This window comes from Morchella importuna (genome assembly GCF_003444635.1).
Source record: "Morchella importuna strain M04M26 chromosome Unknown Morimp01GS012, whole genome shotgun sequence".
Lineage (NCBI taxonomy): Eukaryota > Fungi > Ascomycota > Pezizomycetes > Pezizales > Morchellaceae > Morchella > Morchella importuna.
Genome location: NW_025763409.1, coordinates 778,980 through 794,583, shown reverse-complemented (window position 1 = coordinate 794,583; position 15,604 = coordinate 778,980). Strand labels below are relative to the sequence as shown.

At 48.3% G+C, this 15,604-nt stretch overlaps 5 protein-coding genes across 5 annotated transcripts; 2 read left to right on the top strand and 3 right to left on the bottom strand.

Annotated features, from left to right (window-relative positions):
- Window positions 1-1,719: 1,719 nt before the first annotated feature.
- On the bottom strand, window positions 1,720-2,528 carry LAJ45_04861 (uncharacterized protein; the record flags this gene model as incomplete). The annotated part of the gene is made up of 2 exons (XM_046114437.1): window positions 1,720-2,322; window positions 2,382-2,528. 2 exons carry the CDS (start codon window positions 2,526-2,528, stop codon window positions 1,720-1,722), a joined length of 750 nt encoding a protein of 249 aa, XP_045972463.1.
- A 1,531-nt stretch (window positions 2,529-4,059) lies between these two features.
- LAJ45_04860 (uncharacterized protein) lies at window positions 4,060-4,641 on the bottom strand (the record flags this gene model as incomplete). Its single annotated transcript, XM_046114436.1, has 3 exons — window positions 4,060-4,163; window positions 4,229-4,552; window positions 4,608-4,641. The coding sequence occupies 3 exons, from the start codon at window positions 4,639-4,641 to the stop codon at window positions 4,060-4,062; spliced, it is 462 nt and encodes a 153-aa protein (XP_045972462.1).
- A 685-nt stretch (window positions 4,642-5,326) lies between these two features.
- LAJ45_04859 (uncharacterized protein) lies at window positions 5,327-7,442 on the top strand (the record flags this gene model as incomplete). The annotated part of the gene is made up of 5 exons (XM_046114435.1): window positions 5,327-5,633; window positions 5,869-5,872; window positions 6,007-6,502; window positions 6,558-6,672; window positions 6,727-7,442. 5 exons carry the CDS (start codon window positions 5,327-5,329, stop codon window positions 7,440-7,442), a joined length of 1,638 nt encoding a protein of 545 aa, XP_045972461.1.
- Window positions 7,443-10,354: 2,912 nt separating this feature from the next.
- Window positions 10,355-10,785, bottom strand: LAJ45_04858 (uncharacterized protein; the record flags this gene model as incomplete). Its single annotated transcript, XM_046114434.1, has 4 exons — window positions 10,355-10,452; window positions 10,523-10,575; window positions 10,630-10,713; window positions 10,775-10,785. 4 exons carry the CDS (start codon window positions 10,783-10,785, stop codon window positions 10,355-10,357), a joined length of 246 nt encoding a protein of 81 aa, XP_045972460.1.
- A 380-nt stretch (window positions 10,786-11,165) lies between these two features.
- On the top strand, window positions 11,166-11,791 carry LAJ45_04857 (uncharacterized protein; the record flags this gene model as incomplete). Its single annotated transcript, XM_046114433.1, has 4 exons — window positions 11,166-11,193; window positions 11,316-11,337; window positions 11,490-11,654; window positions 11,728-11,791. 4 exons carry the CDS (start codon window positions 11,166-11,168, stop codon window positions 11,789-11,791), a joined length of 279 nt encoding a protein of 92 aa, XP_045972459.1.
- Between the last annotated feature and the right edge of the window lie 3,813 nt (window positions 11,792-15,604).

Genomic DNA, 15,604 nt, shown 5'->3' with positions numbered 1-15,604 from the left:
AATGGTATGGGTACGTATAACTTTCTCACCGAGAAAGGTGAGGAAACATAATTCCCTCATGCTCGTTCGATCGAACACTCACACACACACACACTCACACTGTTGCAAGGTTGAGCGTCATTCGGGGGGATGATTGGGTTGGACTTTCCCAAACATTCGGGGGGTTAAAAACAAAAACACAGAAAACCAAAAACGAAAAAAAATGACAGAGAGACAGAACAGCAACATAACCGAGCGGGTAAGTAGGCGTACTAACAAGGGAGGCAAACAAAAAAAAGAAAAAGAGGGGGGCAAAAAAAAATCTCGAAGGCAGAAAGGAATGGAGAGGAAGGAAAGCAAAGCGGTCAGTTTTCTGTTCGTTTCAGCACACAGTCCGTTTCCCCATCTCGCGCCAGCCGTTTGATTGGCTGGGGCCAGCTGAGCGTCCCACGCATTCCAAACCCCAAGGGTTAGGTGAATGCGAGAAAACACCACATCCCCGGCGCAAATCACAAAGCCTCTCTCCTCTCTTTGCACGATACACCGCCAGATCCGCGGGTTGCCGCTATCCGCACGCCTTCCCACGCGGTCGTATCTTACCTAAGCCCTCCCTCCCCTCCGCTCTCTCTCGGCTATCTGGAGTTGTGCAGTCAACCCAGCTAGGATGTGCTATATTTGGCAGACTGCTATTAATTTATTAACGCATGTGCACTCACTCGCCTCACCTCACCTCACCTCACATCACTGACTACAACTACATACTAACAAGTACGGCTACAAACGGGCAATTGGGATTGGTTGGCTCCGACCGTACTCTCCCTCTCCCTCTCCCTCTCCCTCTCCCTCTGTACCACCGTCCCACACACGCACTCACGGAGGAGGAGGCAACGGGCAAAGGAGAGAGGAGGGGGAAAAAAAACATTCCCATGTGAACGCGTCGCATTCCCCCTTCAAGAGAGGTCATGGGTGGTGGTTTCCCATTATATCTGGAGTTTTCCGCAGGCCTACCTTACCTAGGTCCGAGGGGGCGGGGCGCGCGCGCGCGCGCGGGGCGGTATGCCAGAATTCGAAGATCACAGGGAATTCATGGGAGAGAGAGCGTTGATTATAATTATTATCAGTTAATTTAGATTTTGGTTTTTTTTTCTTCTTTTCTTGCCTTTTACCTCACAAATACATGCAGCGCGCCAAAGTAAGTAAGGTAAAACTAGGTAACTAACTCAGTAAGTAAGTAGTGAGGATGCATATTAAGTATAACTTGTGATAATTGCTGGGTCCAGCCAGACAGCAAATTGTGGCTGGGGGATGTGTAGGAATATTGCGAGAGAGAGAAAAAAGTCCACCCGGTAGAATGAGAAGGAGATGAGGAAGATGGGTTTCCCGATGGGGAAACCATTGAAGAGGTACACAGGGCTGAAGGGAAAAATAAGAAGTGAAGAAAGAACGGGGGATAAAAACCGAAAACATAGAAAGAAAAAACCCGAATACCATACAGAGACGAGAGAGATGAGAAAAAGAGGTAAGGTAGAAAGAAAAGAGGAATACCCAGAAGAGATAATAAAAAACCGAACGATAAAAAAAAGAGGCCCCATCTATAAAAATAACCCCCAAACAGATAAAGAAAACCCAAATACAAAATAAAAAAAAGAGGAAACATTAAACCTCCCAGAGAAAAGAAAAACGCCGAATAAACCCTCCCTCTCTACATCCCTCGATCACTAACCAACGGCATACTCAGCCTCACGCCGCCCACCCCACCCCACACCCCGCCGCCATCACCACCTGTTTCCGTCCCCTCTTCTCAAACTCCAGCACCAAATCCCTCCACCCCCACCCGCCGCCCCTCTTCTCAAACTCCACAACCAGGTCCCTCCACCCCCACCCTCCTCCCCTACTCAACTCCAGCACCAGGTCCCTCCACCCGCCGCCGCCAAAGCCCACATTGCTCAGCCCGTAACACACAAACCCAAAGCGCTCATAAAAGCGCACCAGCCCCTCCCGTGCAATGATCGCAATGCGCTCCACCACGCCCGCTGCGGCCTTGAGACAGTTTACGATGAACTCTGCGAGCAGCGTTGTGCCGAGCGTGCGCCGCTGGCACGCGGGGACGATGGCGAGCGAGTGCAGCGCGATGGTGGCGCCCGTGGTGTGCGACGTTGTGGACGTGCTGTAGCAGGAGTCGGTGATGCGCAAGCTGGTGATCTTGGAGGCGATGGCGTGGCCGAGGAGGTGTTCTGTGGGGTTGTGGGCGGCGGGTGCGGTGCCCGGGCTTGTAGAGGTAGAGGCAAAGATGCCGAGGGAGAGGGGGTGGGATGTGGGTGGGGTTGAGAGGAGGGCGTGGAACTGTGCTGGCTGTTAGCTATGAATTGAAGATGGGGGGAAGGGGGGGGGGGGGGACTAACCTGTTTCCGGGTGCAGCGCTCCACGGGCACGAAGGCTTGTGTCTCGACTGTCATGACGGCGTCGAGGTCTTTTAGTGTCAGTGGGCGCACGTAGATGCGCTCCTTTGCGGGCTTTGCGGGGACGAGGGATTTGGGGTCGAGGACCATTGTGGCGGGCTGGGGGGTACGGGTAGGTTCTGTGGTTGTTGGAGGTATTGTAGGTAGCGGTAGGTAGTGGTAGAGGTAGTATAGGTAGTGGTAGGTAAAGTGTGTGTGTGGGTATAGAGTGGCCTGATGTGATATATGGGACTTTTCTTTTCTTTGTGCGTGAACGACTGTTGCGGATTAAGGTTTTTGGGGATGGGATGGCCTTAGCGGTGGCGGTTGCGGGAGTGAAAAGTGGGTAGAGGCTGTAGTAGTGATAGTAAGCAGTAAGAGGATGAGGAAGAGGAGTAGTAGTGAGTGGTAGTAGGAGGCGGGAGGCAAAAAAAAGGTTGTGAGGTCTGAGGTTTGAGGTTTCAGTAGTTGCGGTGGTGGTGGTAGTAGTAGCTGTAGCTGTCTAGCTGGATATGTAGGTGGTGGGCAAGCTGGTAAAAGAGCGACTGTAGAACTCCAGGCAGCAGGAGCAGTAGTAGTAGCAGTAGAATACCGGACAGAATCTCAGCGAACGTAAGAATTATTAAAAACGAAGGTTGGTGGGGGGAAGGTGGTGGGGAGGGGGGCGGGGTGTGTTATCTATATAGATAGAGCCGGAGGTATGAGTGAGAGTGGTAACTAGGTAGCTAGAGTAGGGAAGGGGAAGTATATAGTAGGTAGATATGATAACAGGGCCGGGCCAAGTACCAGTTAGCTATCTATCTACTTGTAGCTATCAGAGGCTGAAGTTGGAAGTGAAGGATATAGCAGGCTAGCTAGGGGTGAGTGAGTGAGTGAGTGAGACCGACGGTGACTCTTAATAGCCGCACCACTCAAGTAGGTATTGACAGGCAGGTACGTACATGTGGATTAATAAAATGCAAACAAGCAAATTGCAAAAAAAAGAGGTTGGCAGGCTACTATTGATCCACCGCTCCTCCTCCGTCTAATCCCCCTCCATCCCCTCCACCCCTGGCCGGTAGTGGGGGCGAGCTTTTCACTTTCTTTATTTCTTTCTTTCTTTGCTTTATTGCACCAGTCAGTAGCATGTAGGGTAAGCTTTGGTTCTGTGTGTTTCTCAGCTCATGTAACGCTCGGCCGGAGGAGGGAGGCGTGCGGTGGTGGTGGTGGTGGTGGTGGTGTGTGCATGTTAGTTATTCCCACCCAGCCTAGGGTCACCGATCGTACATCGTACATTACATAGGCGAGGGCGAGGGAACTAGGGCGAGGGAAGAAAGAAGAATCCATCTATCCACTCAGGGTGCATGATGCAAGGTATTTTTTTATAGATATATATTGGATGGGATGGGATTGGGGGGGGGTTGCGGTTGGTTGGTAGATGTTAGATGGAGGGGTTATACGTACATTACATGATCATATGTAGGTACCGCCGAAGCAAGATGGGATGAGGGTGGGAGGGGCGTCGCCGAATCTCGTGCGGATAAAAAAGAAAGAAGAAAAAAAAAAAAGAAAGAAAAGGATTGGACAAGACGGGTCGACGGCGGCGATGCTGCTGCTTCTGCTGCTTGCTGCACAATGACAATATGCTATCCTCCCTCCAATGCTATTCCAACAACCCAGTACCACCGACCGCAGAGAACTCAGCCGCTTCTACCCTCATGCCATGGGTTAGGTAATACCATACGGGGCTGGGGACGCTGTCTGTTGCTGTTGGTGGGTTGGTGGAGCGCGGTGGAATGAAGGACGTGAATAAGGGGGCTTAGCTTACTTACCTGGTAGAGGGGTTGCTTTCAGCTGGTGAGGGGTGGTGTAGCGAATCGCTGGGGGAAGAGAAGTCTGCACATGACTTGGGGAAAACCATCGGAGAATTAAACGGTTAAAGGCCGCACGTAGATGGATGGCGCACATCAAATCAGTCCATGGGAATGGGATGGGGATTTTGGAGGGGGGTGGTCGGAGGTGAAAGAGGAGGAGGATGGTTGGTTGCTTGGTTGCTTGGTTGGATGGATGGTGTGAATAAGAAACCCCTGGTTCTGAATAGGTGATCGATGTGTAGTTGTAACACCTGGTGGTGTAGATTGTAGTTGTAATAGTACCTGGTGGAGCGAGTAGGTAAGTCAGGTCCGGTCCGACAGGAGCACATTGTGGTACCTGCTCCCAGTATGCTATGCATACGGCAACCCATAGGATGATGTAGCTTATCCAGACAACCCCCCCTCCCCCCAATTGCACCATTGCACCACACCGCACTTCATGTAGGTACTCGTACAGAACAGGGCCTGGTGACGTGCTGGCGGCAGGATGACGCGGAAAGACCGCAGCTGAGGGCCGATATGATGATTGAGTGGTCGATTGATATATTGATTGACTGAAATTGAAAATAGATAAATACGGGCAAACACAGGTATGATACTCGTACAACAAGTATTAGCCATTTTTTTATATTAAAGGGTTGAGGACGTCTCACGTCCAACGATGGATGCTTCGGCCGGTGATGATGCTTTTGTGGATTGGATAACACCACCACCACACCCATGCTGGACGAGAAGATAAGTAAAGTTGCAATAGATGACCCAACAAGGTGCGGAGCCTCAGTCGGCGCCGGCGGTGAGAGCTCCTTATCCACACACTCATTATTCTATCGTCGTCCACCACCTCCGACAGCTGCAGACGGATGCAAATAGATGCAGATCCATCAATCCATTAATTATCACTGGCCAAGGTCATGAGTCAATTCCCGGATTCTTTTGCATGCTATCTGCCTGCAGATATTTTTACCAAACTCACGACATGCATGAATTGTAGGCAGAGGCCTCCCCAAACGGAGCTCTCAGAGAGAGCAAAACGCTTTCTGACTGCTGCAGTGCATCATGTCTGTCCCCTCAACGGGGAGAGTTGGGTGGAGGAGGAGCGCTGCAAGCGAGAACGAAGCGGGGGAGATCTGCCTGCCTTCTGCCTGGCGCAGCTGTCAATTGCGGTCAGAGATCGGATTGGGGAAGGTAGGGCCAATAATTATTTGGTTTGGCACTACTCTACAGCACTGCTGCTGCTTCTTCTGCTGCTGCTTGTGGCTTGTCCAGGTTGTCGCTTACTCTGCGCGGCGGCGTGTCACATTAGTCTTACTTCCTACGTCGCCCGCCGCAAGAGTAACGCTCGAAACGCCCCTCTTACACGTAGGTATCTTCTCTCACATCCTGACTTGACTCCGTCTGTCCCTTTCTATCCCTCGCCTTCTCTCTCTCTCCCACTCTCTCATCCATCCTCTTCTTTTTGACATCCTTCACATACTCCATCCTCCCCGCCTAACTACCCGCGCTTATCCATTCCCATCATCAACCATCAATCTCCATTCTCGCAAACTCAATCTCTCTCCCGAAATAGCTCTGACATAACTTCCCCACAATCTTATCAGAAATGTAATAACTGTCTCCCCCCGCCACCCCTCCACTACCCACCAAAAACCAAAATAAAAACTACCCCACTTATCTTGATGATTTATCTCCTTTCAAGCTACTCACTTTCGAGTGACTGACAAACTGTGATCCTACAGGCACATCACCATCTCCTTCATCAGTACGAATGAAATCATAACGCTCGATGTCCACGAGACCATCACAGTCCAGGACTTTAAGGCTCTTATCGCCTCCGAGCTCCCCACTGTCCCACCAAACGCCCAGCACCTGTACCACAATGGGCGATTGCTGGGCGACCAAACGAGAACTCTACAGGAGTGCGGTGTGGTGAATGACGACTTAATTGTCCTACACTCCCGAGCTCCCGGCGGCCAGCAGCAGCAGCAGCACCAAGCCGGGGGTGTACCTCGGAGGCCACAGCAGCAGCAACCACAACATCAGCAGCATGGCGGTGGGCAGGACCCAGAGCTTATTCGCCTACAGGTCCTGGGAGATCCCCGGTTGTTGGGTCAGCTACGGGAGTCGCAGCCAGAGCTAGTAGCGGCGGTGAACGATCCTGAGAGGTTCGCCCAAACATTCCGGAATCTGGAACAACAAAGAGCCGAGATGGAAAGACAGAAACAAAGGGAGATCGTAAGTTTTATTAAATTTAATATTGACGAATTCATTAACTAATCTAACCCGGTAGCAAATGTTGAACGAGGAACCATTCAACATTGAGGCTCAAAGAAAGATTGAGGAGATTATCAGGCAGGAGGCCGTTATGGAGAATTTACAGAGCGCTCTAGAGCACAACCCAGAAGGTCCTTTACCTGTAAAGTCTTATTTTTGGGATCGGAATGCTGACTGATGCTTAGCTTTTGGTCGTGTGACCATGTTGTACATCCCCGTTGAGGTTAATGGAACAAAAGTCAAGGCTTTTGTAGACTCTGGTGCACAAGCAACCATTATGTCGCCCTCCTGTGCTGAAAGATGTGGAATCATGCGTCTTGTTGATCAACGCTTCGCCGGTATTGCGCGCGGTGTCGGAACAGCCAAAATTCTTGGACGAGTTCATTCCGCGCAAATCAGGATTGGAAATCTTTTCCTTGCCTGTTCATTTACAGTCATGGAAGGCAAGGATGTGGACCTTTTGCTTGGACTGGACATGTTGAAGAGACATCAAGCAGTCCTAGACTTCAGGAAGGGATGCCTGGTGATCCAAGATGAGCAAGTTGAGTTTCTTGGGGAGAGCGAGATCCCAAAGAACGACCACGAGATGGAAGCAGAGAACGAGCCAACCGTCGAGGGGCCCGGTGGCGCGAGAGTTGGTGGGCTGACTGGGGCTTTAATTGAACCATCGATCCAGTCAACACCAGCAAGATACGGGGGTGCGAGTGGCAGCGGAAGTGGCAGTGGCCAATCATCGACGCCACAGCCGATGCAATCGCAGCAACCAGCCGCACAGCCAAGTTATACAGCCGAGGCGGTAGAGCAATTGGAGGCATTGGGATTCTCCCAGCAACAGGCAGTGGCTGCACTGAACGCTACCGGGGGTGATATCGACATGGCCGCCAGTTTGTTGTTTCAGTGATTCGGGGGTGGGGAAACAAAGGAGTTTTGACGTGTAAGAATCAGTGGCTGGATTTACGAAAACAGAAAATGTGGGAGTTACGGTATTCTTTGTTTTTTCCTTTTTTTCCATAATATGGTTTATCCTGAAATTCTTTTGAATCTGCCTGGATCAACTTACCGGTATTAAAATAGAGGGGTAATGAAAGTTACGGTGCGACATTATCATGGCAGGGGACACAATTAGCTTTCTTCTACGTATAACGAATCTCATTTTTTTTCCCTTTCCCATCTATCTCTATCTCTGCTTTCTATTGTTGCCACTTCAAATCATGTCTAGTTGCTGTTGCGAGAATCTATCGACATGTGGATTAGCTTTCCTCCTAAATTTGACAAGTATGTGCTTGATTTGCTCGGATACCCGCATTTTCCTCGCAACTGCATGTAACGCAACAACCATGAGTGATCTCTCAAGACTCACACACAGCAGCAGTACCACAGTTCAATCATATTCTGATGACGTGGTTCCGGCGAGCCTCTTGGACACAGAATGAATCTGTCATTTTTTTAGACGATAGGGCCAGTCCAATCCAAGCCAAGCCAACCACTGCATCGGTGCCCATCCAATTAAGTATCCAACCCCATCTCATCCCATCATGGCCTCTCACTCGGAACCCACCGGTAAGTTTCGGCTGTGGCTAAATATATATTTACCCGGTCCGTTCATACGAGCCAGCCAGGTATGAGCGTAACTTAACGTCAGAACGTGAGGTAAGGCTGGAATTGAAACGGGACGGCGGATTTTTGCTTTGAGCACTCACTGCATACTCCACATGTTAATCTTTAAGTGCGCGTGGGTGCTCGGCCCAATTATAATAGGCGTTCTGGCGGACGCAAATTCTATTGAATTTGGGCATGCGCATGTGTGATGTAAATCTGGGATGGATTGGGGGGGGGACTAGAATTAGGCTGCGCATGCGCGTGTGGGGTGGGGTGGAGGGCGGTGTGGAGGGCGGTGTGGAAGCCTAGGTGGGGTGGGTGAGCCAATGATTTTTTTACGGGTGTTGGTGTTGGCGGGGACGCTGGCCATCACCACCATCACCACCACCACCAGTGAGAAACCGCGTTCAAAACCAGAAGATTTGCTTCAAAACCGTTGCGCTGTTTCTATGCGCGAAAATAAATTCGATTCCTAAGTTACCCAGAAATCACCCACACTGCTAGCTCCAGACACCCTCACGACTGTAGCTATAATAGGGAACTTGCCTACAAGACCAAAGAGCAGTACCTTACTGTATCCTCGTAAAAGTACTGCGGCGGCACATCATAAAAAGCCTGTCGCTACCCGCCGGGCTCCACCACCCCGAGATGAAAAAAAGCTGGAGACGCGGGGAATCGAACCCCGGACCACCTCTAGGTTATTGAACATCCTGAAGGACGCCCAACTGCTAAAGAGGTATTATACCACTAAACCACATCCCCTTCTTGGCGTAGAAGCTGAGGATAAAATTTTTCAAGTGGTAGTGTCATGGTGTGTCACTCGGTTGTGTAATCGATTCTAGGGGCTGTGGCGCTAGGACGAGTTGGGTTTGGTTGGGGATTAAGGTTTTTCGAAGGATGGTATTTTACACTTGAGAACGCCCAGATCTACGGGGTACAATTAGGAAGTTCCAAGGGAATAAAACAACGTGCAAACACTTCACTTTGGTGGTTGTTGAAGTTTCAAAGCACCCCGCCGAAGTCTTGGCATAGCAAAAAAATCTTCCACCAGCACAAAAAGAATGGAGACGCGGGGAATCGAACCCCGGACCACCTCTAAGTTACTGAACACCCTGAAAGGACGTTCAACTGCTAAAGAGGTATTATACCACTAAACCACATCCCCTTTCGTGGGAGTCTAGGCCGTGGAGCAGTCAAGTGGCGCACGGGAGGGCAGGCAGGCTAGTAAATACCCTTGTCAAGAGGGTTGGGTGTACGTCTCAACGAAGTACTCGGTGGGATTATACTAGTGGGCGGTACCTGATCATTCTAGTGGTGGGCTTGGTGCGGTATGTGAGGAATTGGGCTGGGACGTTGGTTTTCGAGTCTCATAACTTTACGTCAAGTGCACCGTGGTACGGTATGCCTTGTCTGGAAAATCGGTTTTTAACAAGTCATTTCCCCTATAAGTATCTTAGTCAGTATATAAGCCTCCGATAAGTCATATAAGCATATTATAAGGCTGGATAAGGCTATAATAACCATTTATACTCTAAAGACTTATAAATATAATTAACGAGGGCGCTTCACGATAAAGTATTTTGAGGTAGTAGTTATAATCCGGGCACCTTACTATGTTGAAGAGATTTACATGGTTTAATTTTGTAGGATATGGGTTATGGACGCAGAAATTTAGAGGGTAATGATAAATCCACGGGTGGAGCAGCCGGAAAGCCCCCAGTTTCACAACCGTAATGATAGTCTCACTGAAGGTTCAGACAAGGATTACGAGTTAAAGAAGCCATCTATCTCTCAAGAATTTCATTGGCGATAACATGGATTATATTTCGATCATTATATAAAAAGCAGAGAGATGGCCCGGAAGCGTTATATATTGTAGTTTGTGAGGTGCTGTACGTGCGTAATAGAAGAGTTCTCTAGGACTATGATGCCTTAATTATCTGTTGTGGACTCTCGGCAAGTATCCATACTAATACTCCGAGTATTCAAAGGCTGTCTAATACCGCCACATCCGTCCCACTCCCCAACTTCTACTTCCACAAAACACAACTTTAAAGCTAAAAATATCAATTGCTGCATTGCCATTATAACGCGAAAAACAGAAGCACAGAAAGAAACCCGAAATCCAAACCCGCAATAACACAAAGTGATATATTGTACAGTCCCACCGTGTTTACACCTAGTCCATCAAACCATAACTCGCCGGCGAGCGCCCTAGAAGGCGAACCGAATAGCGTTCGAGTCCTCCTCCAGTCTCAGATCTGACCTTCGGGGCGCAATAAGGGGGTACAGCTGCGCAAGCAACGTTATAGCTATATCCCAGGAACGCCAGTTAGTCAGTGGTCGAAAAGAGCTACTACTCTACGGGCAAGGGCTACATACACCACATGAGGTAGCAGGCGACAAAGGTCAAGATCAAGGAGCTCCGCCAGACACTAGTGAACAGATTAGCTTCCGGAGGAGGGAGGAGGAGGATGGTGGAGACGGACGTTTGGTTTTCGCCCTTTGGTGAGAAGAACCAGGCCGCGCCGGAGATCGCGACGACGACGATGAAGCCGACGAGAAGACTGTAGCTATTCGGGGTGTCAGTCAAGGGGGCGGCATGCGCAAACAGAGGGTTGGGGGAGGAGGTACCCGTTTGCCATTGTGGTAGTAGTATGTTTTATGGGGATATGATGTTTTTGAAGATGGATCTTTAGCTCAAGTATTGACGTCGTGAACGCGCCGCCCCTGTTCGGTAGGTGGTCTTGTCATCGCAACAGCCTTACTCGACAAAGCCATTGTTCATATCGCCGGGTAACCATACTTGAGGCTCTGCAACATCCTCTCACCCCGATTATGTCATCATTCCTACGGCTGGACTGCCATAGGGCAGGAAACCCTACTACGCAACCCATACCCCACACACACAACGGCGCCAGAGGAGGATTGCACCACAAACAATTCTCAACCCACATACACTCGGACCGACCGCAACGCCAAACTCCAAAGATTATCCCCAGGAAAAAAATAATCATCACTCAAAATGACCAAGCGCACTAAGAAGGTCGGAGGTACGTAAACATCGAATTCTCGAAAAAAAAATTCCCGGGAGTTGGTGGAATTGGAGGACGAGGGGGAAATATTGAAAGTTTTTGGTTTGGGGAGCTGGAAGCTAATTCTATGGTGTGAATAGTTACCGGTAAATACGGTGTCAGGTACAGATAACCCCCTCCCAGCATCCCTCCTCCATCCAACGCTATACCCTCGGATTGAATCGCGTTCAACGAGCGAGCCAGAGAGCACGGAATTGCGACCTCGAGCCACGAAACTAGTGCAGGAGAAGCCGAAGCTAACAGCGGGAAAACAGATATGGTGCCTCTCTGAGGAAGCAGGTCAAGAAGATGGAAATCACCCAGCACGCCCGCTACACTTGCACTTTCTGCGGAAAGACCACCGTCAAGCGCACATCCGTCGGTATCTGGGAGTGCAAGTCTTGCAAGAAGACCGTTGCCGGAGGTGCCTGGGTTGTCTCGTATGTGTTTTCCTCCACCTTCTCTTCTCCGGCTTCCCCCGCGATTAGCTGACAATCTGTGTGTGTCTGATAGTACCCCCGCTGCCGCTGCCACCCGCTCAACAATCCGTCGTCTCCGTGAGATCGCCGAGGTCTAAACGGTCGTGGGGCTGGTTTCCTTTTTTTTCCTCTTTCTGCCAAATAAAAATAAATTCAAATCTTTTAGGGATCAGGGTGTTTCTTGCTGTTTTTGTTCTTGCTTTTGCGAGGTGCGGTTTTTAATGACGCAGAATTTCAAAATTGCTTTCTCGTCCTCTGGTTATTTTTCCCTGGTGATCATCGGGTTGGATTAGATTGGTGGTTTGATATGCAAGGGATCGGAGTCTTGGGATAGGGAATAAGCAGGATGGGAGGTTATCCATGAATTTCTTGAAACCGGCAACTGGGAAGGATATGACTCTGTATGCCACGGACTTGGGTATTGATATTGGAACCAGCACACCCGCCGGTTTTGTTTTTGCATTCTCCGCTGGAAAGGCACATATTTCATCCGTGGATGTGTTTGTAGAAGCGATCAAAGGATACCCGTAGTTGTAGGTGCATAATTCTTCACCCTACGTCATGCCGATACCGTAGCTCCCAAAGCTCCACGAACCCCATTTGAAGCTCCCCGTGTGCCCATAAGCTGCCAGCATTCTTTAGTGTCCCTGCATAGTAGTTACGAGCTGCCCGTAGACTAAGTAAGCCAGGTAAGGTTTATGGCATTAGCAGGCCTTCACCGAGGGTTACCCATCTTTGATAGCATACGACATTCTACCGGGACCGTATGTAGCCTATGGCTGCGCAAACCAGTACATATGTAGAGAATCCCAAGTGGTTTTGGGGATTTAAAGCAGGACTTGTTTTTTCGAGGGGTTGTATTTAGTAATAGCCCTATTGAGACACCTCCGACGACATGTGTGAAGAGACCTCTCGGAATAGGGCTCAGAGCTGGACAGGACGCGGACGAACAGGACCATGAATAAAAGGCCTCCGAGCTCAAATACTAGAAAGTCCTAAGAGAGATTCAGGATTAAAACTCTGCATGCAATAGATATACTAGTTCACGGACAGAGCCAGTATTTTGGCAGAATACCTACCCTTAGCCTTATAATTTTATGCGGTTCGACAGTAAGGTATTGCCGGGTGACAAAAGTAACCGTGATTTTGCGTAGCAACCAGCAAAAATTGCCCAAATCAACCAACTCCCAAAATCGGTTCTCGAGATTTATACCCAAGGGATAGGTTCTATCAATCTAAGGATTTCTAATTAAACAATCCTTTATTTCATATCTATTATGGTTGTGGAGTTATATTTGTTTCAAGACGCATTCCCATACAAAATCTGCAATGTAAAATCACGGTTACTTTTGTCACCCAGCTATACCAAGCTCCATGCCCATAGCAAAAAAGAGATTCTCGTCTGGGTTGAAAGGAAAATGTTTTCAACACCTGGCCTGAAAACCATGGATCTCTACCGGTACTAGACTAAGTAGATTAGCATTAGTGAAGAGATGAAGAGATGATTGTAACTAGTACTACTTGAATCTCTAGGAATTAATAGAATGTTTTATGGGACATGTTCCCATTCTAGAAAGACTAACCAGCGTCACCAGCCCTAAAACTTAAGCTCACATACTATCTGTGAGTACCTGTAGTCGCTGCCACTTTTTAAGATGAAAATATAAGGAACGTAACTTCCCGGCATGCACTCCAATTCTGGTATCAAAACAATATCTCGGGGCGGACCTGTACCTAAAATAACTTGTGAGGGTTAGGGTTATAACCGAGTGATATCGCGTGATTAACATGTCATCCGTTCGGATAAGAAAGCTACTTGAACAAGTATGAGAGCGTTACATAACTTGAATTTACAGGAAACTCTATCAAAGTATCTGGGTAGAAAAATATCTTGATATCAAGTTGAACGCTACGATCAGCAACCGGTTACGAGTGATATGCTGTGATTCACATCAAAAGTTCCATGACGCCAATCTGAAGATCTGCTGCAAGATTTTCCCCAGCACAAGCCTATCGTTCATCGACCGTTACTTTGATCTACCCCAACAAACCTATCGCATGGACCTAACTATATTCTGGAGGGTACCCGAGAACTAACGGGGATTATGGGAGAGACCCAATTCGAGGTCTTACTGGGGTGATTCACCATGAGTTGACTAATGACCAATCGTTTGGAGTTCCGGGCTCCAAGAGGCTCAGTGATCAGTATAGAGTACCTATAAGCTGACATACCGAGGAACCCGAATAGGGAATAACCAGTCGGAATCCTGTTCAGAAGGAGTCAAACAATAGGCTTATATATATTGGTGCTAGGATCATCAGTCGCTGACTTACACATGACGAAACCTATATTGAAATTATAACTACTCGAAGTGAGTATTGCGTAAATGGTGTAATAAGTTTCTTATGTCACGTAAAAATATTTCATCCTTGGTCATGTGTTTCTTTCCTGGACTAGTTTGTAATGGAAGTATTGAGTGACCCCGGAGCTTTTATGTGGGCGAACAACTTCGAAAACTAAATTCTCCAATGTCGCCTCTCCGATGAATAGGTAGAGCCGTGAGGGTCCTCCAATCGTAAAAACACTCAAATTCGCGGCCCGGCCCGTCCTGGAAGTCACTAGACAGTGATTAGTGTGCAGCTAAATGTCCTCAAAGCGTTTGTGTATGTAGATGTTTTTGAATATATATCAGTTGTGGAGGATCACTTTGAAACAAACACCACATCGAAGGAATAAGCCGGGGTAGGGTAAAACGAACAAAATAATTGGAGGGGTTTCTGAAGGAAAGAATGGTAGGATTGGTTTAGAGGAACTTGAAAGAACCCAGTCGAACAAGATACGTACGAATACGAAATATCGATACATGCCAGTTACCAACCCCGAAGTATATAACGGGTTGTATGTATTCATATGCAACAAATGACATAACTGTTGGGGATACGATAAAGAAAAAGGGAACCAGTATCCCACAATGGACGCCACGTAATTTCTGGTACTCCAGGAACCTATGAGCGGCCTTGTGATTCCTGGTTTCCTAGACGACGGTATCTCATTGGTCCGAATAATTTTGTCGTGTACCAATGACACGCTGGGCGAGGGAACATGCTTAATCCAGCTACACAGCCCTTTCCGCAATTCCCCAAACGATCCAGACCTAAAGAAAATGTTGCGTCAAAACGATCTCCGGCGTTATCACACAGCCTTCGAATCTGCGTCCACATTGATTCAATCTATCAAGATGGAGATATTTTTCATGTAGTGTGAGTCTCGCCGAATGAATTCTGGATGCTCGACTGCAATCATATTTGTGGTAATGGTGGTAGTGGTGGTGTCTCCAGAGTAAACAGCGAAAACTCCCCGCACTGGATGACGCTAGCGGTTATTTGTTTCGCTGACAGGTCATTCTGTAACGTCACTCCGCATTTGTTCTGGTGCATGGCTGGGAGTCGATCATAACTCACATAATTTCGTTGCCTGGTGTTATCTAGTTGCATAAGCATAGATATCAGCATCAAATGGATTGGATTCATAGGCTGAGTAGAGTTGATGATTCTGAAAGAAGGCGTTGACTGCAAAATCCAGGCCTCTGTATGATGCCTGGCTGCTTATTGGACGTAGATAATTTTTTATATCGGATAAGCTTTTAATCGACTCAAGAGATTGTTTGCTAGTGATAGCTGCCTAGGGATTTTAAGTAGAGTTTTTTTTATGAGATAGAGAACAAACTATGACTGTGTAGTACAAAAAAGATATCGGATCCGGTATTCCTACCTGTACCCAGATCTCGGGGCCCTCACAAAGTGAAATTCAATTCCCCACAAGAATCCAAGTTTGATCTACATACTTCCTGTCAAAGGTTAGTGATGCCTGAAGAAAAAATTTCTCGGAGTTTCTGCTAACCTTTAACTTA